At 45.2% G+C, this 24,220-nt stretch overlaps 2 protein-coding genes and 1 long non-coding RNA gene across 8 annotated transcripts in view; 1 reads left to right on the plus strand and 2 right to left on the minus strand.

Moving 5' to 3' along the window:
* The window catches only part of DNAJC3 (DnaJ heat shock protein family (Hsp40) member C3), a 48,722-nt gene extending 38,813 nt beyond the window's left edge, over positions 1-9,909 (minus strand). Inside the window, exons 1-2 of one of the 4 annotated variants that reach the window (XM_083501245.1) lie at positions 9,422-9,909; positions 9,232-9,313 (exon numbers count right to left, since the gene is read on the minus strand). Coding sequence is in view for 1 of the 4 variants with exons in the window: in XM_083501243.1 (XP_083357369.1) it covers positions 2,261-2,342 (82 nt within the window). In the remaining 3 variants the exon portion in view is untranslated. Of the gene's footprint in view, positions 1-2,260; positions 2,493-9,231; positions 9,372-9,421 lie in introns of those variants that run through there. The other 3 variants (XM_083501246.1, XM_083501244.1, XM_083501243.1) reach the window with 3 other exon arrangements.
* DZIP1 (DAZ interacting zinc finger protein 1) overlaps positions 9,730-24,220 on the plus strand; it is a gene marked incomplete at its 5' end in the record, with an annotated part of 34,944 nt that continues 20,453 nt past the window's right edge. Inside the window, 8 exons of one of the 3 annotated variants that reach the window (XM_083501166.1) lie at positions 9,730-10,185; positions 15,717-15,801; positions 16,872-16,996; positions 18,611-18,772; positions 19,484-19,621; positions 19,912-19,974; positions 22,522-22,575; positions 23,028-23,165. In XM_083501166.1, coding sequence (XP_083357292.1) covers positions 9,730-10,185; positions 15,717-15,801; positions 16,872-16,996; positions 18,611-18,772; positions 19,484-19,621; positions 19,912-19,974; positions 22,522-22,575; positions 23,028-23,165 — 1,221 coding nt within the window. The remainder of the gene's footprint in view (positions 10,186-15,716; positions 15,802-16,871; positions 16,997-18,610; positions 18,773-19,483; positions 19,622-19,911; positions 19,975-22,521; positions 22,576-23,027; positions 23,166-24,220) is intronic. The other 2 variants (XM_083501164.1, XM_083501165.1) reach the window with 2 other exon arrangements.
* LOC310706071 lies at positions 19,879-22,574 on the minus strand. The gene is made up of 2 exons (XR_014525636.1): positions 21,729-22,574; positions 19,879-20,760 (listed from the first exon to the last, which is right to left on the minus strand). It is a non-coding gene; the product is annotated as an uncharacterized lncRNA (long non-coding RNA).

A 24,220-nucleotide genomic window follows, 5' to 3' on the forward strand; every position in this document is an offset into this window, starting at 1 on the left:
AAACTCAGAATATTAGGATTATTTCTTTCCTGACATGGAACCTTTCTTCTGACATGGAACTCAAGGTGGCATGTATGTTGCTCTCAGGTGGTCACCCAACTAGGCATTGAGCAGAACTGGTTCTCAGGTGGCAAGGACAAGACCTGCTTAGTTTCAGCAAGGTGGTGACCTTATGTGTCTTCAGGCTATGCCCCACAGCCAATTAATAGACTGCATTATAATAGTATCATACATATGTATGATACTATGTTGACCTATGTATACTGACCACCAAGTGCACAGATCTATAATGCGTACTGCCTTGATAGCCATAGACCCCAGGTCACAGCCACCCATGTGAGGATAAAGGAAGCACAGAAAGGATGGACTTCGAAACTGGATGTTGTGATTGTGGAGATTTTTGTTTACACAGTATTTGCCATTGCCCGGTTCACAAATTAAATGCATATGAACCTACTCTGAGCCCGAGATCAACTTCTGAGGGCCTTCTTAGTGTGCCTCCTGCATGAGTTGTCTGGAGGGTGGTAACATGAGAATGGGCCTTTTCTGTGGTGGCTCCCAGTTTGTGGAATGCTCTCCGCAGGGAGACCTGCCTGGTGCCTTCATTATACACCTTTAGGCACCAGGCAAATACATTCCACTTCAACCGTCTCTGGCTGAATAACATTCTATGACCTTGTACATGTGTTTGTGGGAACGGGGTTATTGGTTTTGCTGTGCCTTTGTTTCATTATATATTTCCTGCTCTCATTTTGTATTATTATGTTGTGAATTGCCCTGTGACCTTGGATAAATGGCAGTATACAGATTTAATTAATAATAATAATATCCAAGGAGCTCAGGACAACACACCAACAACAGCTTTTTACTAACAGGAAATGCTGTGTTATTACAATATCATCATCAGAATTGATATAAATATTTATATCTTCCTACATGCTCAAAGTGCCTCACACACAATATTGCATCATTAGAACAGTTCTGTAACTTAAGGCAGGATGACAAAGTCCTCTCCACTGTACAATTGGAACAGCTGAGCCTGGAGGAGGTGTAGCTTGCCCAATGTCACTCTGAGTGAGATTTGAGCTATGCTGGGAAATAAGCAAGATTTTAGCTGGACACTTCCCAAACCATATTCTTAAACTGAAATCCTAAACAGTTGCTAGGGAACAAGGCTCACCGAATATAACTGAAATAAGATATGTATAGTGCTGGTCTGAAAAATGCTAGAGGATACTTTATCATCTTTGAACAGACACAGACAGGACTCTCATTGCATCTTTCTTCTCTCCAACAATTGGCACAGAGTCATGATCACTACTGGCAAAACTTGACTCCCTCCCCTTACGGACAACACACAATAGGATCCCTCACACATATTTTCTATGCTACACCACCCAAGCCCCTTCCTGAGCCCTGCTAGGGCCGCCATTGGGCCCCGGCCAGCAGAAGAGCAGGTCCATATTCCACACGTTAACCCACGCTAGACTCTGTAGTGGCCCAAAAAGCCAGCTCACATTTTGCCGTTCACTATTAAGTGGAATTTCACCGACATATCCACCCCCTCTCACCCCAAGGAGGCCAGCTTTGCTGTCATTTTAGGGGGTGAAACTTAATTTTTGCCAATTTCTTCAGTTTTTGGGTGTGAGGACTTCAAATCTGCTATTATTTTTGTGGCTGGGCAATATTTAGCTTGGTAAGTCTATGTTAAAGCTCGTAAACTGCTTTCGGAAAACCAAGTAGTTTTAATTTTACCTTAATGATAACAATAACAACATACAATACAACTGCAAGTACTTGGCAGTCATTTCTGAGCATACCTGGATAGCTCGACTAGTTGAGCAGGGTGCTGATAACCCCAAGTTTGCGACTTCGATCTTGATATGAGACAGCTGCATTTTGCAATAAGTTGGACTAGATGATCCTTAGGGTACCTTTCAGCTGTACAATTCTATGGTTTCAGTGCTATTTTACACACACTTTCTACTTACCAAGCACATCTGAATCATACTAATTTAGCCAAAACACCTTTTGGATTCGCAAGCGCTGTGACCACCTTTTTAGCACCCGATTTGGAAGTGGGGAAAGTCGAAACGCCCTAAATTGCAGCACCTCATATATTGCCACAGTTTCCCCACCTCTGAAAAATAAAACAACCCGCTTAACTTTCCTCCTGGTAATTAACCGCCCTACTTCCCGGTTAAGCAAACGCCCGGGCTTGCCCACCCCAGTCCCGCAGCAGCGAGCGCTTCCTCCTCACCCTGGTAGTGCAGGTCCCACAGGACCAGAAGCAAGGGCAGCGCCGAGCCCAGCCTGCTCGAGTAAGCCCGGGGGGACACCATGCCTGCGGAGCCGCTCCGTCCCCACGTGCGCCGCCCGACCCGCCGAGAAGTTCACTTCGGAACTCTGGAACTCTCAACATTCCGAGCCAGGTTCCACGGGGTGGGTCGTGGGAGCCGCCGATTGGCCGCGCTGGCGCCTGCCCCGCCCCCTCGCAAAGGGGAACGTGGAGGGCAGGAGAAGCGAACTGTCAAAAGTCCCCGCCCCCGGCTGGCTTGAGCATGCGCGTTAAGGGGAACCGAAGCCCGCTGCCGCCCTCACTTCGTGCCCTCACTTTCAGCGCCGAGTTTACCTGTTGCCAACTTCGCGATTGGTCTTGTTTCGGATGACTTTTTTTTTAAAAAGACAGAATTGGTTTCCGAAGTTCTGCTGAAGAGGCAAATGTGCGCTTTCGAGTTACACGGATCTCTCCCCCCCCCGCAAGGACACAGAATCCTAAAATTGTAGAGTTGGAAGGGACCCCAAAGGTCATCTAGTCCAACCCTCTGCAATACAGGAATCTCTGCTGGATCATACATGTCAGGGGGTCAGCCAACCTCTGCTTAAAAGCCTCCAGTGAAGGAGAGCCCATCAGAGACGGTTTTAGGGCATTTGGCTGCACCGGGTGCGGGTGTCACAGGGGGAGCCGCAACAATTATGTGGAACCGAGTGCAAGAGGCGGTGTGTGTGTGTGTGTGTGTGTGTGTCACTGAATTTAGCATCGCACAGGGTGCTGCTGAAGTTTGAGAGCCCAATGTTCACCTCTGAGTCCATGACCTCTCATGGGAGTTTGTTCCACAGTCAAAAGGTTCTTCCTGATGTTCATAGGAGCCAACTCCCCCACAATAAAATATTTGCCCACCCCCACGTTGATGGGCATTGCCATTCAAATAGGGGTGGGTGTGTGATGTCTTGTGATCGATTATGTGGGGTGGGGTTTTCCTGGCCTCCCCCCCCCCCCATAATTTATTCAAGTTGTCACCGCTGCTGATGTTGATTTGGAACATTGGTAGGCAAACTAAGGCCCGGGGGCTGGATGTGGCCCAATTGCCTTCTAAATCCGGCCCGCAGACTGTCCGGGAATCAGCATGTTTTTACATGAGTAGAATGTGTCCTTTTATTTAAAATGCATCTCTGGGTTATTTGTGGTGCATAGGAATTCGTTCATTAATTTTTTTCAAAATATAGCCCGGCCCCCCCCCACAAGGTCTGAGGGACAGTGGACCGGCTACCTGTTGAAAAAGTTTGCTGATCCCTGATTTGGAATCTCCTTTCCTGTACCTGGAAGCCATTGCTTCGAGCAGGAGAAAACGAGCTTCCTCCATCTTCCATGTGGCTGACAGCCCTTAAGATATATGACAATGGCTATCATATCTCCTCTAGTCGCCTCTTTACCAACTCCCTGGAGGTAAGCACTTAAAAAGGAGAAGTAACCTGGTAGGCTGATAGTGACCTGGCAGCAAGAAATGTCCTCCATGAGTTTAGGTGCTTTAAATGTAAAAAATATAAAATGCCACAAACACCCACTAGAGGCCACTAAAATTATTCTAATAAATATAGGTACAGTATGTGTATCACAGGCATTGGTGTACAGTACTAACTTATGAATGGCTGCTTTTGGCTGAACACAGCCTCGTCATTTTTTGTGATGTTGCATTTATGTGATGTTGCAATACTATAGCCAATATTCTCTACTTACCTAAAGAAACAAAGAAGTTGGATTATTTAGTTTTGTTTTTAAAAAACAGTAGTACCAAAATAATGTATACAGTAACATTCCATGTTATATTAGTATACATGCCACTTAAAAATAATATTAATTCCTGTAGTGTAACTATGTAAACTAGCAAAACAAAACACTACCTCTAGGCTTTCTGTGAGCTTATACAGACAACAAATAAACCTAATTCTTGCCACTAGCATTTTTAACTTGTTATCACTAATGTAGTGGAGGGATAATCTTGTCCCTTCTCCCTGAGTTTTGAAAAATAATCAGTATAGCAGTCACTGGCATTTAATGGAATGGGTCACTCTATCTGCCCGCAGATGGGTCCCAAATTCAGTCCCAGCATCCCCAGGTATTGATGCTAAAAATCCCTATCTGAAACTCTAAAAAGCTGCTGTCAGTAGACTGGGGTGAGCCAGGTGGTTTGCCTTTGCACAAGGCAGCCTCCTATGACCATAGATGGTTTTATTCCATACACACCTGCAACCACAAGCAACTTGGGAACCATCCAAAATTCAGAGTTGTGTTGGGGGATGTTTTTAAACTTCCACAGCTGGCAAATGTACCTACCACTCGTCTCTCCTTTTAATTGCAATTTGCAGGATGGAGAACCTGCGACCCTTCTGAACATTTTTGGACTCCAACCTCCATCAGCCCCTGCCAGCGAGGCAAATGCCCTGGGATGATGGGAGCTGTAGTTCAACAGTGCCTGGGGAGACCTGTGTTAGGCACACAGATACCCCACTGAAGTTAATGGGAAAGAAAACACTCAGAACTGTGCATAGAATTGCAGCCTTTGGGTCCAGCGTTGCTCCGGCTGATACACATGGAACTCTAGATCCTTTTGCCAGTAGTCCATGTGAAAAGGATCTAGGAGTCATAGCAGACCACAAGCTTAATATGAGTCAACAGTATGATGCGGTAGCAAAAAAAAGCTAATGCTATGCTAGGCTGCATCAACAGAAGTATAGTGTCCAGATCAAGGGAAGCAATAAACCTGCTCTATTCTGCCTTGGTCAGAGACCACACCTGGAATAATGTGTCCAGCTCTGGGCATCACAATTTAAGAGGGATGTTGATAAGCTCGAATGTGTGCAGAGAAGGGTGACCAAGATGATATAGGGTCTGGAAACCAAGCCCTATGAGGAACAGCCGAGGGAGTTGGGTATGTATACCCTGGAAAAGAGGACTCAGAGGAGATGTACCACATTTTTTCACCTGTAAGACAAGGTGTTTTTACCCAATTTTTTAGGTTGAAAAATGTGGGGCGTCTTATCCATGGAATATAGCAATTAAATATATAAATAAATATGGTACTTGCTCTAGCAATCACAGTTTCTGGCAGTGGCGAGCCGTGGGGCCTCTGTAGTCTGCTTGCCTCCTCTCACTCTGCCCGCCCTGCAGCTAGGCAGTCCATTTTTGCTGTGCAGCGTCTTCGTGCGGCTCCACTTGTGCACGGGCAGCGTAACGTTACACAGGAGGAGTGTGGTGATTGCGCCTTTAACTTGAGTGAAACATCGCACCTTGCACTCCTCCTGTGTAACATTGCGCCGCCCATGCACAAATGGAGCCGTGCAAAGACACCGCACGGCAAAAACGGACTGCAAGCAGAATATGGAGGCCCCGTGGGAAAGGCGAAAAGTGCTAAAAGTACCGTATTTTTTGCACCATAACACTCACTTTTTTCCTCCTAGAAAGTAAGGGGAAATGTCTGTGCGTGTTATGGAGGGAATGCCTACGGGTGGCATGCCTACGGATTTTCCTCCTCTAAAAACTACATGCGTGTTATGGTCGGGTGCGTGTTATAGAGCGAAAAATACGGGTAATTGAAAAAAAATCTTCACCACTCTCTCCCCACCCCTGCAAAGAAGCTCAGTGATTGCCAGCGAGGGTACAGCTGATAGGCAGCTTGTTAGACGTGCATGGCTGTTAGCCTCTGGGTAATCCTCCCCCCCCCCCATTTTTTTTCAACAAGTCAGGGCAATTTCCGCCCATTTCCTTAATTTGAAGTCCCTCAAAATAGGGGGCATCCTATACATGGGGGTGTCCAATACACAGAAAAATACGGTATATGAAAGCTACTTCAAATACTGTACATATGTAAAGGGCTGTCATAAGGAGGATGGATCAATCTTGTTTTTTTCCTGCTCTGGTGGGCAGGACCTGAACTAATAGTTTCAAGTTACAAGAAAGGAGACTAAACATCAGGAAGAACTTTCTGAGAGTAAGAGGTCTTTGACAACGGAACAAACTCTCTTGGAAGGCGGTGGGCTCTCCTTCCTTGGAGGTTTTAAAGCAGAGGTTATATGGCCATCTGTCATGGATGCTTAGTTGAGATCCTGCAGTGCGGGGGGTTGGACTCGTTGACCCTCGCAGTCTCTTCCAACTCTACAATTCTATGATTCTAATTGCTTTTTACCACATTAGCAGTCGGATCCTGCACTTCCGGCTGGGGATTCTCCTGCATTTGCTTGTGATGAGGATACGTTTGTTATTGTTCTGCACTGAGATCCTCTTGCCAGCAGGGCCACTCAGCCACACTGCTGACAATTCCAAGCAACCCTCTCATCTCCATGTTTCTTCCCTCTTGCAGATAATGGGATTAGCCTTGGCGAAGAAAAGAGGTGGGGAAGAGAAATGAGTCCAGAGAAGCAGCCAGTTGGGTTGGGGTGCATGCAAAGAAGAGAGGGGGAATCCAATCCCCTTGGGGACAAGCAGGGGGTGGAGGCTGTGCAAGCGAGGCTGCAATGCAACCCACCCACCCTCTTTTACTGAAGGAGGCATGATTCAGCAAGCGGAGATTGAAGGACACTGCCTGGGCACAAGCTAAGAGAATCCCCAGGACAGAGGAGGGGGTGTTGTTGTGGCTGCTTAGCAATAGTGCATGCATGTCTCTGAGATCTTGCTGTGGAGCTGAGTGACTGCTGGGATAGCACCAGTTACTACTGCTGGAAAGGAGCAGCAGCAGATTTTCAATTTCATAAAAAAGGTTATTTATGCATGCTACCACTGCGGCCGATGTTTTATTGGCCCCCAAATGGAAAAGGAGCGAGGTCCCAACCAAAGAAGATTGGCAACTCAAGTTGACGGAATATGCACAACTTGTAGACTTAACATATAGAATAAGAGAACAAGAAGAACATACATTTAAAGAAGATTCGAAAAAGTTTATTGAATATATGGAAAATAATTGTGTACAGCTGAAAACGCTGGCGGCATTAAAATAAATTCAACAGTGTAATTAAGTTTTGATGGATGCAATAAGGGAATACTGAATGGTACAGTGGTGCCCCACAAGACGAATGCCTCGCAAGACGAAAAACTCGCTAGACGAAAGAGTTTTCCGTTTTTTGAGTTGTTCCGCAAGACGAATTTCCCTATGGGCTTGCTTCGCAAGACGAAACGTATTGCGAGTTCTTGCGAGTTTGTTTCCTTTTTCTTAAAGCCGCTAATAGCCGCTAAGCCGCTAATAGCCGTGCTTCGCAAGACGAAAAAACCGCAAGACGAAGAGACTCGCGGAACGGATTAATTTTTCTTGCGAGGCACCACTGTATAGTTTTTGTAAAATATGCAGGTATTTATTATATATAAAATGAACCATGGAAAGAGAAGAAAGTAAGTCAATGATATCTGAAGGATGTAAAATGAGTATTTTAAATTGTATGACAGAAAATTTAATAAAAATTATATATATATATTTCCGATTTCGATTACATATATGTTTTCAATTTCCCCCCACCAACACTCTTATGCTGGGATAGCTCAGTCGGTAGAGCACGGGGGGTTGGACTAGATGACCCTCGTATCCATTCCAACTCTACAGTTCTATAGTCGCATGATTCCTTGCGCAACTACACATCCCAGAGCCTCGTTGTAAAGCTCCTTTCTTTGCAGCAGGGGCAGGCCAAGCAGGGAAAAGGGAGATGGGGCTTCTTCACTTTGGCCCTTGAGACCTGGCTCTCCCTTCCTCTGCCCCGCTACTGTCTTCTTTTGAAGGTGGCCAGAAGTTTGTTGCAAAAATTAAAATGCACTTAACACGCCCAATTCCAGGAACACATTTTGTTTTCAGCCTAGCTAAACATCCCACCTCCCAGTTGCAAGGAATAAAGTTTGCACAGGCGTGCAGCATTTGAATTTTAGCCCGCATTAGAAACAAATCCCAATGTCTTCAATACAAATTCCCAAGCAATTTGCTTAGTTTTGCAACTTTATTTCCCACACTGGGAAGCTGTGTAATCGATCTGTGCATCTTAAAGTTATGTCTGCATTGATTAAGACTGCCAGCTTTAATCTGTATAACTGGTGGCTTAATTAACTTGCATATAAATCTGCAGATTAAAATCCCTTCTCCATTAATTAGTGAGATTGTAATTGAAGGCAAGCGTAGTGCCGTGCAGGAAACCCACACTTGACTCCTCAGGGAGCTAAAATTCACTGGGGGACGGGGGACGACGACAGGGGACTTAACAGTGCAATCCTCTCTATGTCTATTTAGAAGTAAATCTAACTAAACTCAATAGATTATTATTATTAATTGAATATATATACCACCCTATACCCGGAGGTCTTGGGGCAGTTCACAGAAAAGATCAACATAAAAACCACAATATATATAATCAAAATAAAAACAACCACCCAGTAACACCCCCCCCCAAAAGAGCCACATTTTACAAGGGCACAGCTATTTTGCAGGCTGTGTAGAGCCAGGAGGGAGATAATAATCAATAATACGTTTAGAGAAGATTGGAAAACCTTTATTGAATGTATAGGAAATTATTGTGTACAGCTGAAAACGCTGGCAGCGTTAAGATAAATTCAGCAGTGTAAATAAGTAAGTTTTAGATGGATGTAATAATGGAAAACAGACTGGTATAGTTTTGGTCAGTGAAGGGGTAAGCATGCCCCTAAACATTTTGTGAATCCTTGTACTTTTGTCCATTTACTGTATTTATTATTCCCGATTTGAAGTATAAAATAGTGACTTTCTTGAGTCAAAATGAGAGTACCCCTAAACATTTATATATATATTTTTAAAAAGCACTGTTTTCTGTAAAATATGCAAGGATATAAGATATGTAAAATGAACCATGGAAAGAGAAGGGGAGTCATGGATATTTTAAGGATGTAAAAATGAGTACTTTAAATTTTAAAACAGAAAATGCAATAAAAATTAAATATATACTCACTGTACAGTATATAAAAGGAGGGAGAATCCGGCCGGCTAGTTACCTCCTAGCTTGCAGCATGTTTGCAGGGTCCGGTTTCGAACTGGACAGGGGGCGAGAGAACTTCCCGGGGGGGGCTTGTTTGGGTGTGTGGGGTGTGTATGTGTGGTGTATGTTGTGTGCGGGGGGTGGACTAGATGACCCTGGGCGCCCCTTTCCCCTCCATCCTCATTCGAGGGCTCGCGGCCGCCTCACCTCTCCTCGAAGGAGCCTAGGCGGGCCGCGGTCGACCAGGCCCCGTTCCCATAGCAACGCGCGCGACGCGCCGCCAGAAGCGCCAGGCGGCCGCTGGGCCTAGATCCGCCGGGACGCGCAGGAGTCTCCTTCCCGCCTTCCCCTCACTGCGGGGCCGGCCGGGGGATGCGAGGCGACCCCGGGGGAGGGCGGCCGGGCCCCACTGCCGACTAACGGGCCTCCTCCTCCTTCCCCCTCAGGCCTACCGCGCTGCTGTTCTCGAGCATGGCTGCCCCGGCCGAGTCCGTCCCCGCCTTCCAGTTCCGCCCGCGGCTGGATCCCCCGGACTGGCGGCGCCTGAGCGGCGTGGACGTGGAGCGGGTGGCGGCCGAGGTGGACGTGGCGGCGCTGCAGGAGCACCTGGCGCACGTGGCCTTCTGCGACGCCGGCCGGGAGCGCTGCCCACGGTGCCAGGCGCCCGCCGACGCGCTGCTGCTGAAGCTCCTCCGCCTGGCGCAGCTGAGCCTCGAGTACCTGCTGCACTGCCAGGACTACCTGAGCGCCCAGCTCCGCGCCACCCAGGAGCTGCTCAGGGCCGCCGACGCCCACCGGGACCTGCTGGCCAAGGACGTGGCCCGGGGAGCCCAGGAGGCCCGGCTGCTCCGGGAGGAGTGCAAGAGGCGGAAGAAGATCATCGGCACCCAGCAGATGATGCTCCAGGCCGGCGCCGCCTGCCACCAGGTGGGCGCATGGGTGGGTGTGGGGGGCAATGGAGGGTAGGAGGAGAGGGTGCACCAGTTTATCTGCACTTGGCTATTGGCAAGGTGCCCCAGGGCCGGTGGCCAACCCGCCATGCGTCCTTTTGTTGTTTAGTCGTGTCCGACTCTTCATGACCTCATGGACCAGAGCATGCCAGGCACTGCTGTCTCCCGCACTTTGGTCAAACTCATGTTGGTAGCTTGTCCAACCATCTCGTCCTTCCACTGCATGCAAAGACAGGCTCCGGAGGATTGAGCAGATGAGACCAATAGTGGGTCTAACGGTCAAGAAGGCAGCTTCTGCACATGCCGTAGAGGGAAGTGAGGGTTCATCAACTTGGGGAGGTAGCTCATCTTCTTCTTGTTGTTTAGTCGTTTAGTTGTGTCCGACTCTTCGTGACCCCCTGGACCAGAGCACGCCAGGCTTCCACTGCTTCCCGCAGTTTGGTCAAACTCATGTTTGCAGCTTCGAGAACACTGTCCAGCCATCTCGTCCTCTGTCGTCCCCTTCTCCTTGTGCCCTCCATCTTTCCCAACATCAGGGTCTTTTCCAGAGAGTCTTCTCTTCTCATGAGGTGGCCAAAGTATTGGAGCCTCAGCTTCACAATCTGTCCTTCCAGTGAGCACTCAGGGCTGATTTCCTTAGGAATGGATAGGTTTGATCTTCTTGCAGTCCATGGGACTCTCAAGAGTCTCCTCCAGCACCATAATTCAAAAGCACCAATTCCTCAGCGATCAGCCTTCTTTGTGGTCCAGCTCTCACTTCCATACATCATTACTGGGAAAACCATAGGTTTAACTATATGGACCTTTGTCGACAAGGTGATGTCTCTGCTTTTTAAGATGCTGTCTAGGTTTGTCATCGCTTTTCTTTCAAGAAGCAGGCGTCTTTTAATTTTATGACTGCTGTTCACCATCTGCAGTGATCATGGAGCCCAAGAAAGTAAAATCTCTCACTGTCTCCATTTCTTCCCCTTCTTTTTGCCAGGAGGTGATGGGACCAGTGGCCACAATCTTAGTTTTGTTGTTGTTGAGCTTCAAGACCATATTTTGTGCTCTCCTCTTTCACCCTCATTAAGTGGTTCTTTAATTCCTCCTCACTTTCCGCCATCAAAGTTGTGTCATCTGCATATCTGAGGTTGTTGATATTTCTTCCAGCAATCTTAATTCCGGTTTGGGATTCATCCAGTCCAGGCTTTCTCATGATGAATTCTGCATATAAGTTAAATAAGCAGGGAGACAATATACAGCCTTGTCTTACTCCTTTACCAGTTTTGAACCAATTAGTTGTTCCATATCCAGTTCTAACTGTAGCTTCTTGTCCCACATAGAGATTTCTCAGGAGACAGATGAGGTGATCAGGCACTCCCATTTCTTTAAGAACTTGCCATAGTTTGCTTTGGTTGACACAGTCAAAGGCTTTTGCGTAGTCATTGAAGCAGAAGTAGATGTTTTTCTGGAACTCTCTAGCTTTCTCCATAATCTAGCACATGTTTGCAAAGTGGACTCTGGTCCCTCTGCCCCTTAGAAATCCAGCTTGCACTTCTGGGAGTTCTCGTCCTTAGGCAAGGCTAAACTGCTTACACACACACACACACACACACACACACACCAAAATGCACGCACACCCCACCCCAAAATTGCAAACTTAAGTTTTTTTAAAAAAACAGCTAGGAAAAACGAAAAGTGCAAAAATGCTAGATTTAAATCAAAATTGCAAACTTAAGTTTTTCAAAGATCAGGTAGGAAAAACGAAAAGCACCAAACGGCTAGATTTATCTGAGTTCGCAAGATCTAGGCTTATCGCAGATCTCAGCAGCAAAGCCGTCTTTGATTATCTTCAATTGCAAAATCTAAATCTATCTTAGATTTTGGTAGTGTATCCATAATAATAATTATAGTAATAATATTTATACCCCGCCCACCTGGCTGGGTTTCCAATCTTACTTTGCTATGAGTGATTGCTAGAGAAGAATCATTTGCAGCACTGAAATGACTTCTCGGCGGTGCAAGCCTGGGCATTGTATATGAACGTCCTGGGCTGCCCAGACAACACATGGCATCCATATATCTCAGGAGACAATGGAAGAATGATACAGGAGAGACATGTTTTATTGCAGGGGGACTTCTATTACCTGAAAGTCTGATTTTGTTGCTACAGGTGCCACATTGTGTATCAGGCACTCCACCAGTTAAACTCAATCCCCGAAGGTGCACTCTTCCATTGTCTTCTGAGACAGATGGATGCCAACAATGTTATTCTGAACTCCAACAATTGATTATCATTACCTTAGATGGGTTACACAGACTCCCGTGTTAAACTAAATACAGAGGACTAATAGAGTTCTGCTCCCTAGACAATCCTTGGTGAATAACAATAAGACTAGCCTAAAAGTGGCATTACTGCTATGTGTTTTTTAGGTTTTCAGAACTCAGGATAATCATGTTTTAGGACTCTGTATTAGCATAGGTTCGGTATGTCGTGGTACATCTGAGAGCTCGGGTTATAAAGTATCCATAGAAATTGTGAACGTAGAATCAAGAGTTGGAAGAGGTGCCCTGCCTCTTCTTTAAGGCTCCCAAACAGTGCAGTAACTTTTTCAGTTTCACATCATTTTGAGCCATAAACATTAAATGTTGTCACTTTACACGACTTGTGTTGGTAGTTTTCACTGTATCCATTGAGAATAGGACAAGAAGTGAATGGGGCTAATGTTGAAATGAAGTTGCTTTAAGGAGCCCAGCTCCAAACAATATCCCTTTTCACTGTGTGGGAAAGCCTTGCAGTTACATATACCGGTAATCAATGTTTATTTATGAATAAGGTCCTTTCAGTAGCTCCATGCAAGACCTATCCCCAATAAGCATAAAACATTAATGTACCATGAGCTAAAGTAATTGAATGAAGGGTAAAGCATGCAACCGCTACATGGAATTGGCAACATTTCAACATGAGTGTTTGTTTGGATAAAGATATTTCACAGCTGATTTAATACATTAAATCCTAATATGTTTCAGCAGAAGATATCTGTGGCTTGCTGGCATTTCCCTGGCACTGAGTCCTTGACTATCCAAGCTTTGCATGTTCTTGCATTTATCCAACAAAAATGTAACTTAATTATTTATACCCTTAGTAGTTCTTTCAAGGAATTTATATTTAATCACATAGCAGCTATCAGTTGCAGGATTTTAAATAGTTGATGGGGATTGGGAATTCAGCAACAAGAATCTGGTTCTGAATCTGCTGAGCCATTACACACATTTCACATCATATGAGCTGATCCTCCTAAATGTATAGTAGCATGTTACTGAAGAAGATGTGCAAGTTTGAAGTGCATTAAAAGAGCAACAGATTTTGAGACCATGTGTCTACAAATCAGAAGCAAAATAATCTCCCTTTTGCACCAGCAAAATCTGCTCTGGTGTTATGTCCACCTGCCCCTAAGTAGCACCAAGTCCTAGATGTCCTTTACTAGATGTTGGACGCAGGTGGCACTGTGGTCTAAACCAATGAGCCTCTTGGACTTGCTGATCAAAAGTTTGGCGCTTCGAATCCCCGCAACGGGGTGAGCTCCCGTTGCTCCGTCGCAGCTCCTGCCAGCCTAACAGTTCGAAAGCATACCAGTGCAAGTAGATAAATAGGTACCGCTGCGGCGGGGAGGTAAACGGCGTTTCCGTGTCACGGTTTCTGTCACGGTGTTCCGTTGCGCCAGAATTGGTTTAGTCATGCTGGCCACATGACCTGAAAAGCTGTCTGTGGACAAACGCCGGCTCCCTCTGCATGAAAGCGAGATGAGTGCTGCAACCCCATAGTTGCCTTTGACTGGACTGAACCGTCCAGGGGTCCTTTACCTTTTACTTTTATTAGATGTCCTAGCTTTGGGATAGCAGCCACTGCCTTCATTTTGTTTCACATTCTAGTAGCGATAGTAGTGACACTGTTTTTCCTCAATCGCTGGCACAATTTTTGAAAAGGTGATTTTTTTGGGGGGTGGAAACCTGCCTTCCATATGATACATAAGATCAGGTTGCAAGAATGATCTAGTGTAAGTAGTTGTTTACACATTGGCACTCTGATCCAAATATTCTTACTGGTGCCTGTTCCTGTAACACTGGAATAATATGATGGTTTAGTCCAGAAACAGGCACATCCTAAACATGTATTTGCAACTGTTAGGTTCAGGCCAGAGTGTTGGATAGAGTGTTGAACTAGGACTTAGGAGACCTGAGTTCGAATCCTCACTCAGCCATGAAGTTCATTGTGTGGCCTTGGGCCAGTCCCTGCTTTTCAGCCTAGCCTACCTCATAGGGTTTGGGGGGGGATTAAATGTGGAGAGGCAGAACCAATGTGCCCCTCCTTGAGCTAACTGAAGAAAAAGGTGAGAGATTAAAAGCAATAAACAAATGGATAAAGGTACTTAATTCTTCTCCAAAGCTGTAATCTTGTGCCTAGTTGCTGGAGTATAAGGCCCAGAGACTGGTGATGCTAGCATATGCATAACTGATAGCAGGATCAAACCCATTCACGATCCAGTTAGAGCTTTGTGCCTGTCCCTCACCTAGCAGCCAGGACTGCACATGTGATAGTGCTGATCAGTTGTTCAACACAAGAAGGTATGGGTTTTGATTTATGCTTCTCCACCCCCACATCCTGAACAGGACATTACTGCTGTTCTTGATAGTCTCTCCAATGATTTTTCATGCAGAGTGCCAATTTGCCGGGTGGAACGTCTCCCCTTAGGTGTCCCACATGCAGGGATCTTAATATAAAATGCACTTCTTAATATAAAACATGTCTAGTTGGCAAATGCAGCATTAGCACTATTAGTGCTTCCAGTAGCTTGTGTATTTTTGGACCAGGTACTTTGTCACCTTTGAAACTATGTACAGTGGTGCCTCCCAAGACGAAAAGAATCTGTTCTGTGATTCTCTTCGTCTAGCGGTTTTTTTGTCTTGCGAAGCAAGCCCATTGAAGGATTAGCGGATTAGCGCTATTAGCACTATTAGAGGCTTATCTGCTGATCGGATCAGCTGATAAGCGGCTTAGCGCTATTAGCTGCTTTTAGCTGCTTTTAGCGGCTTATCTGCTGATCGGATCAGCTGATAAGCGGCTTAGCGGCTTAGAAAAAGGGGGGAAGGGGGAAAAAACCAGCAGGAACTCGCAAGACATTGTCGTCTTGCGAAGCAAGCCCATAGGAGATTCGTTTTGCGAAGCACCTCTAAAACGGAAAACTCTTTCGTCTAGCGAGTTTTCCGTCTTGCGAGGCATTCGTCTTGCGGGGCACCACTGTATTGAGAAATGAGTAAAATAACAGAGATATTTGATGATTGATTTGTGTGTTTTGTCTGTTACTGCTAAGTCCATTTAAGTGCTTTACATATTTTCTCAAGAATACAAACCTACGTTGAGAATGGGCCCTGGACTAGCACTGAAATATACAGACCTAATTTCTTACCATAGTTGTATAGGTGGATTTCTGTTGTTGTTTAAACAAAACTACATTTATTTTACAGTGTCAATTTTGTGACAAAGCTTTTATGAACTATTCCTTCCTGCACAGTCATTTGCAACGTCGCCACGCAAAGGAACCACACTCTGGTGAGTTATGAAGCAGGAGAGGAAATCTCATAATGGGCAGTGTAATTCATTTTTTTCCCCAAGGTGAAAAAGCAAACAAGAAACAGCAGTGCCACTCAAAGAACAAGAGTGATTTTGAGATATAGCTCCAATCCAGCTATAGTTAATCATAAGTAACTCCCACTGAAAGCAATGGGATTTTAGTTAGCTGTTTCACTGACATCAGTAAAATTTGTTCATGACTAATTGGGCAACTTAATGGAACTACTAAAGTAAACTGAGAATTCCTTTATTCTTTTTTTCACATTTAATAAATGCAAATCTAGGTATAGGACACGGGTGGCGCTGTGGGTTAAACCACAGAGCCTAGGACTTGCCGATCAGAAGGTCGGCGGTTTGAATCCCCGCAACGGGGTGAGCTCCCGTTGCTCTGTCCCTGCTCCTCCCAACCTAGCAGTTTGAAAGCACGTCAAAGTGCAAGTAGATAAATAGGTACCGCTCCAGCGGGAAGGTAAACAGTGTTTCCGTGCGCTGCTCTGGTTCGCCAGAAGCGGCTTAGTCATGCTGGCCACATGACCCGGAAGCTGTACGCCGGCTCCCTCGGCCATAAAGCGAGATGAGCGCCGCAACCCCAGAGTCGGTCACGACTGGACCTAATGGTCAGGGGTCCCTTTACCCTTTACCTTTAGGTGGAAATGTAACAGGTTCACATCTGGATATTTGTCTGTTTGACATGCTTTAAAAAAATCACTGTCAAGGAATCCTGACCCAAGACCCAGGTCAGCACTTCCTTAGTAGGTCTGGATCTTGCTCAGAACCCAGGATCTCTATCCACTGCACCAGGCCAATGTTTTGGGAATGTTTTGAACAAAACATTTCAGTAGAACTTAGACTCTCAAAGTAGCTCACAGAGCTCCTTCTTGTCGCCTTTGGCTGATACTGCTCTGAGGCAGAATACACCTGGCATCATGGTTTGCAGAATAAAATTTGGAAATGCATTCCTGAAGTGCCTCTGTAGGAAGAGCTGTGTTGCCCAAAATAATAAGAAAAAAAACCCCATGTTATCACCAAATATGTATTTCTTTTAATAGATCAGAAGCAAAAAGTGCAGACGGGTCAATTACAGGAGGAGATCAACAAGCTGAAGGAGCAGTTACAGCTCACCAGGTCTCAGTTAGAAGCTGAGCAACACGCTCACATGGTCAAGTTGTCTAAGGTAGGGCATACTCTGCGTCAGTACTCTAAATGCAGTTGGGTGGTATCCCAAGTAATGCATTATGGATGTGATCCTGAAGAGACATACACATGGTTTAATCCCATTGAGTAACAGAGAAAATAGGACCGTAAATTTTCAAATGGCCATATTCCTCTGCCGCACAACATTCATTGCCTATTCAGTGGATCAGGCATGGATAATCTTTACAGGTAGTCTTGAGTCGCTTTGGGAACAGAGATTATTTTGATCCATAAATGCATGGAGGTCTAGATCAGTGTTTCCCAAGCTTGGCTTTCAAACTGTTTTTGTACTACAGCTCCCATCATCTGTAGCTAGCAGGACCAGTGGTCAGGGATGATAGTAACCTTAGTCCAAAAACAGCTAGAGATCCAAGTTTGGAAAGCACTGGTCTAGACAAAAGCAGGCAGGCATCTGGGTAAGTAGGGACAGGAAGTCTGAAAGCAGCTCAGTTTTTGTTTGAGCAGCATGTTTTCTCAGACTGAGGATCCAAGTGAAAATCAGTTTTATGGGACTAGGAGGAACCCTGCAGACCTCTTGTGCCACTCGATTTCTATTTAACTGGGAACTGTCATACCAGAATCTGGCCAGGATGGGCTTTCCTGTTATACTTTCTGGGCTTGATGAGGCATGTGACCCTCACCTGAGCCTATTCCAGCTTGAGGAATCACCCACCTCCTCCCCGAGCTAGCGAGCCCCACCTGGGCTGTGGGTCCTTGTCTGCCTTCCCTCAAAACTAACAGCTGTAAATTCTGGAATCCTGAGGTCAGGGGTGGTTACATCCCATTTCGCCACTTAAGGCAAAACAGAATCTGGTCGTCTGCAGTGGGTGGCGCTACAGCCCACCATAGAGCTAACAGAGCTAGCCAACTGCTCCCTGCTCTGTCAAATCTTCACAGTTGGCCAGAAAGTGAGACACTCTGCTAGAATCTCTGGTTTGAGATCCCTGCCCCTTGCAAGTGCGGCAAGTGATAAGCCAGAGGGATGAAGCAGCAAAAGCAGTCAGAAGCCAAGAAATCTCAAAGCTGAGTACAAGCTGAGGCAAAACGAATTAATTAGGACTGGGGTGAAGGTAGAAGCAAGAGGGTTTGTTAAAATTGGAAGCAGCAGGGCAGAAGACAAATGTCTGGGTCATCCGTGATGGGACAAGGAGGATGCTCAGGAAGTTTAAATAGAAGCAGCAATAACCAATGCCTTGTTGTGCTAGCAAGCTGGCCATGTTTTCTGAAAAGATCCATTATTTTTCAGTGTTAAGTGAAACTCTTGTGAGTCAGAGATATTTTAGAAGAGACAGACTATCAGGAGTCAGTAACCTTTCTAAAGCTGCTGATTCTCACTTGGGTTCTCAGTCTGAGCAAACAGAGGGCATGTGATTCTGCCACCTTGTTGAAGCTAAGAAGGAACCCCTGTGCACGCTGCCTTGAGTTCCCCGATAGAAGAAAAGCAGGATACAAATGTATAAAGTAAAGCCAACCATAAAAAGTAAAAGAATGAAACTCAAAATTTCTCAGCCTAGGACCTGTGTGTTGCTTGGAACTGTTCAGTTTGTTGTATCCATGAGAGAATTCTCAGAATAACATTTTAAAGCAATTTCAGGAGTATGACGAACACAGATCCAAGGAGGAGGAGATTCGGCAGTTATTTCACAAATGGAAAGAAGAAGAAAAAGACAAACTGGCCAGTGAGCTAGAGAAGATGAAAGAGATGTTTATGAAGGAATTTAAAGAGCTAACTGCGAAGAATACAGAATTAGAAAATGTAAGTAATTGAGAAGGGGTTTCAGCTGGCCTGCACACACCTTCAAGGGGTCTTGACTTGATCACTTGCTTAAAGTTCAAGACGTGAGCTTCTGGGGAAAGACGCTTAGGATTTTCTAAGAGCAGAGCTTTATAAAAGCCTTGGTATATTCATAAATCTAATTTCAGTCCCAAGGACCAAAATGTTGCTATGTCATTTAAACACTTGCTGTGATCCAACCAAAGACCATACTTGCATGGAACTAGGTTTTCCGTACATATCCTTAGCTGCATGAGGCTCTTTTATGCAAACATGTGCATGTTTCCTCTGACTCATGCAGCTTGGCCAGACTGTGAACATAAAACCTTCTTGACAGAGCAATGCCACTCATCACAGTTATGTAGGGAGAGCAAGGGGCTACCTCTATTCTCTACCCTGCCACTACCAAACAGCTCTTTTGCATTATTACTATTTTCTAAGAGGCCATTGAATTTACAGGGTTGGGTTGGGATCAATGTTCAAAAAATGGTAGTGGATGGATTCCTAAACATTCAAAGAAGGAATCATACTAGTTATGTCTTCAGGGGAAAGAAGGCAGAGCATGTACACCCAACCTGCGAAATTGCTGATTGGTGTGCCTGTTGTTGTTTGCAAATTTCCATCCTCTAACACAATACATATTTAGATTTTAGCCTTTTATCATTTTCTCTCTCCCCCCCCCCTTGCTCTTAGCATCTATTAGAAGTCCAGAAGTCTAACAATCACCTGAAATCTAATTTGGGCACATTAAAAGATAGCTATGAATTTCCAGAAGAGAAACACCAGAGTGCTGTAGATCAGCAGGAAGCAGTGCAGGCTTTAGAAAAACAGGTAATTTAACGCAAATTCCATTCCAGTTGCCTTGTTTCTAATTTGTGCAAAGTGTATTACCCTGTACATATTAGATCAGAGCTTTCCAAACTGTGTCGCAACAAGTTAGTGTGTCGGCTGCAGTGTGTAAGTGTGTTGCGTGAACACTCCCCATGCTTCTCATAGGGCTGGAAAGGGGTTAGTTTAATCTCCAGTTTGCTGCTTTTCTGGTGGAGACACACACACACACACATCATATAAACTGAAATATGAGTATGTTAATACAATTAACTTTGTTCTGTCTTACGTAGGACACTGAGTGGAAGGCTAAACTACAAGCTCTTAAAGAAGAACATGGCAGTGAAAAACGCATGGTAAACAAGACTGTTGTGATTAAAGGGGTGGGGGAATAGACATTGGCTTGGATCCTAAAATAAGTCATCCTAAAGAAGTTAGCGGAAAGAATGTTTCTCCTCTCCTTCCCACTTCTGCCATCTATGACCCTTAAGATTCTCTTGGGAGGATGGGAGGGCACTCCCGAATAATGTGGGAAGAGGGGCTGCAGGGGAGAAGGGGACAGAAAACTTTCTTTAACTCCCTTACCTCAGGACCCAAGCCAATCTGCTCTCATGACATTATCTAAGGACCTGGCAAACTGTTCAGAATGGGTGTTAAAATTCACTCCTGTTGTGTTGTAGAATTCATTTGAATATTCTCATTGAAGTCATTTCACATTCCGTCCTTGCACTGAAAACTTCAGTACAGAGGTTGACTTTTTGCAATACAACCAGCTGGTTAGGGGGTGGCACCTGGTCTTGTCCTAGCCCTTGAGAAGAGCACAGTTAGAAATAACTTTGGATTCTGTGCTTTGGTATTGGAGGCATCAGCAGAAGTTATGATGTCATATTCACCCAGGAAGGGACATAATCATGTGACCTCTCCCCCCACCCCAAGTCTGTTGCTGGTCTTTTCTCAGCTTTTCCCCAGGACACAGCAAGTTCTTTCTCCTCCTTGTTACCCGTGCTTTGCCTCAGGCCTAACCTCTTCCTGATTCTTGAAGCATCTTCTTTCACTCTTCCAAATCCCTGAGTTCCACACGTGGCTCAAGCTATATTCTATCAGACTGGCCCTCCTAGCTTTTGCCCAGCCTTCACCAGATGCTGTAGGAGAAAAGTGACCAGAAGTCCACTAGCAACAAGACGTTCCTTCTCTTCCTACAACAAGACACCAATCTAGGCCTCAAACCAACTATTCTTTGCAGACAGGTGTCAAACCTGTCATCAGTTCTGCCAAGATCTGGCAACTCGGCTCTAAGGACATAATAATATTCTTACCAGACCTTTATTACATCCATATTATGTCATCTACAGGTTTCAGGAGCTTCTTCTACCTGCTTTGTCCTCCAGCTCATCCCTCTGAGCAGACCTGGTACACACTGAATGTTCACAGGCTACTTAAGGCATGTATTAAAGGCACCACTGCCTTCTGACGAAATGAAAATCTGTTGATGTCTTTTTGTCCTGCATCTGTAAGGAGATTTTTCTCCCCCCATTGCTACCGGTAGAAAGTGAATCAAGGCATGTGTTGCCTATACAAGGCATATCATCTACCAACACGGTTGCACGTTACAGTCACTTCACCTGGGCTGCAGCTGACATGTTTTCCAGGCACTACAAAATAGACTGCTTTGCCTTAGCAGAAGCTGTCTTTGGGAGGGCAAATGTTCCAGCATGTAGTCCTTGCCTCATTCGGAATGCACATCCCATTGTTGGATGTCTCCAGTGTCAGACACAGAATGGAACATCGGTTGCTCCCCATGGAAGTTCCTTTTGTTTTGGCATGTACAGGCCTCGTGCCTAAGCTTGGCGCTCCTTGTAACACTTTCACAAAGCCAGCAATTCCTTCACCCTTGTTACTCGGGCTCCTACACTCCTACTCCCCTTCTGTATTTATACTCTTCTAGATACATTTTGTCTCACGTTTGGCTCCAGGACAGAATTGAGGGATGACTCCCCTCCAGGACTGCACTTTGTGAAGAAAACAAGGTAACGGCAGTCCCTTCATTCCTGAGCAAATGCAGACGTACTAATCCATTGTTTAATAACTCCATACACCAAACCGAACAAACCTTCGTAGTGATTAATCAGCGTCCAATTTCCCATCAGCCATGCCATCAGACTTTCTTCCAGTTTCATCCATTCTTAACGGCTATTTTTTGTGCCATGGATCAGCATAATCTTCCTAGCCAAACATTGCATGGAGTCACATGTAAAAAGCTAAAATCCCACCAGTCAGTTGCTTGAGGAATAGAATGGGAGACTGGATTTCCCCCCCCCCATGTTCCCCCTTCCCCAGCAAACCAATTAGGCTGGGTTTTTACTTTTGAACAAAGGGCTCTGCCTGCGATATATTGGATCAGAATCGGTGTTATTTTTACCCACAGGACAGTTCCCTGTCTTCTCTTTATGCCAACTATATGCAACTGAAATTTGTAATTTCATTCCCTGTTCTTTTAAAGGCTTCTTCTGCATGGTTCCCCCCCTCTTTCTCCAGCCATTATGTCTTCATTTCTGTGTGTGGCTGTTTGCTTATTTACTTACTTCATTTATACCCTATATTGAAATGCACGAGGGCAGCTAACAAAATTAAAACGGCAAAAAGCAATTACGTGAGAGCTTTACACTGCTGCGAAGACTGTAGCCTGCTAGGTCAATGAACTTGTCTGTCTGGTCTGTGATGTGCTTTGTCCCCATGGTGATCCCCAAGGAGGATACTGGTATGTCAGAAACAAATCCACATTGGATGTTTTGCCCCATCTCTGGAACTTCCAGTCAACAAAGCCAGGCATGTCTGGAGAAATACTCCCTTTATGCCCCACCCCCCTCCCTCACAGGCGTTTTGGATGTCACAATGACTTTCAGATGCAGTCTGCTGGAAGGTTCAGGAGACAGCTGACAAACATGCTAGGTATCAAGGTGGGTCTTCGGTGAATTTATTTCCAGCTCCTCATATCATTTTCTTTTTGAAATAGCATCATCAAGAGCTGAACATGACTTTTTCTGTCTGTTATAAGGCTCTGTGCACCCTTAGGATATGCCCACGGAAGAGATAAACTTCCCAAACAAGGGCTAAAATAATAATAACAGCAAGAATTGATAGATAACCTAAGCATCTATTTAAAGACAAAAAAGCCCCTCAGCCATTCATCCTCGTGTGAAGGTAGAGGTTGTGTGTTGCTTTGTAATAAGAGAATGAGCTCCATAGGGTTATGGATTTCCATTTGCTATTAGTCCTTTGAGCTGGAACTTTTAAATGAAAGAAAATAGGAACTAATCCAATAAGCAATTTTTTAAAAAATTAGTGAAATATTGGAATATTTTAGGTCTCATTTGAGATCAATTTATTCTTCCATATTTGACACCTTCAGCTTACGTCCCAAATTGAGAAGTACAAAGCACGAAGTGAGACCTGCAGTGCAAGCAACATCTTCTACAAGAAGAGGATAGAAGAACTAGGCCAGAAACTGCAGGAGCAGAATGAACTCATCACTACGCAGAAGCAGCAGGTCTGTTCATATAATATTGTTATGTACAGTAGTGCCTCGCAAGACGAAATTAATCTGTTCCGTGAGTCTCTTCGTCTAGCGGTTTTTTCGTCTTGCGAAGCAACCCTATTAGCGGCTTAGCGGATTAGCGCTATTAGCGGTTTAGCGGCTATTAAAGGCTTAGCGGCTATTAAAGGATTAGCGGATTAGCAGCTAAAAGGCTATTAGCGGCTTAGCGGCTTAGAAAAGGGGGGGAGCAAAAAAAAATCGGAACACTTGCAAGACGTTTTCGTCTTGCAAAGCAAGCCCATAGGGGAAATCGTCTTGCGAAGCAGCTCAAAAACGGAAAACCCTTTCGTCTAGCAGGTTTTCCGTCTTGCGAGGCATTCGTCTTGCGGGGCACCACTGTATCGAAAACCCCAGAGCAGAGTGGAACATTCCTCTTTGAAACAAAACAAAACAAACCCTTGAAAAATACAGATCGATTTTCAGCTGCTGTACCATATTTTACCAACCCATACATTTCAAATTGTGTTCTTACAAACCATGATCCTGATTTCTGCAGGGCTTAGGGCTGTTAGAGAATGACTTTCCCCAATTTGCAGCCCCATTCACAGGGGGGAAATGGGGGGAGTGAGGGTTATTTTTCCAATTTGGGAAGGGAGGGGTGGGTTGAAAATTTCTGAAGGGAAACCTGTGCTGTGTTTCTGTTTTGCAAAAAGCCTCCTTTCTATTGCTCCTCTCTCCCTCCCTTGTCCGGGGAAGTGATATCCTGGTGAGTTTATTCACCACCTTGCTCTAAGGATGCCGCGCAGAACTGTCATCGGAGCAAGCAGCCACCACTCCTGCCTGGCCAGCAAACTAGCTAGTGCGTCACTTCCTGCCCCCAGGACAAAGAGGGGGAAATAGGAAGGAGCTACTTTGTCAAGGTTAAAAAAGAGGAGGGGGGAAATCTCTTCTCTCCCATTCAATAGATCAACTCAGTTGGTCAAACTGGGAAACAGTTTTAGTATTACAGAGGGATTCTATAGCATTGGCTGTAACAGACCTTAAACTGGCACAGAAATAGCATCCAG

Source organism: Podarcis liolepis (genome assembly GCF_965112155.1).
Source record: "Podarcis liolepis genome assembly, chromosome: 4".
Classification (NCBI taxonomy): Eukaryota; Metazoa; Chordata; class Lepidosauria; order Squamata; family Lacertidae; genus Podarcis; species Podarcis liolepis.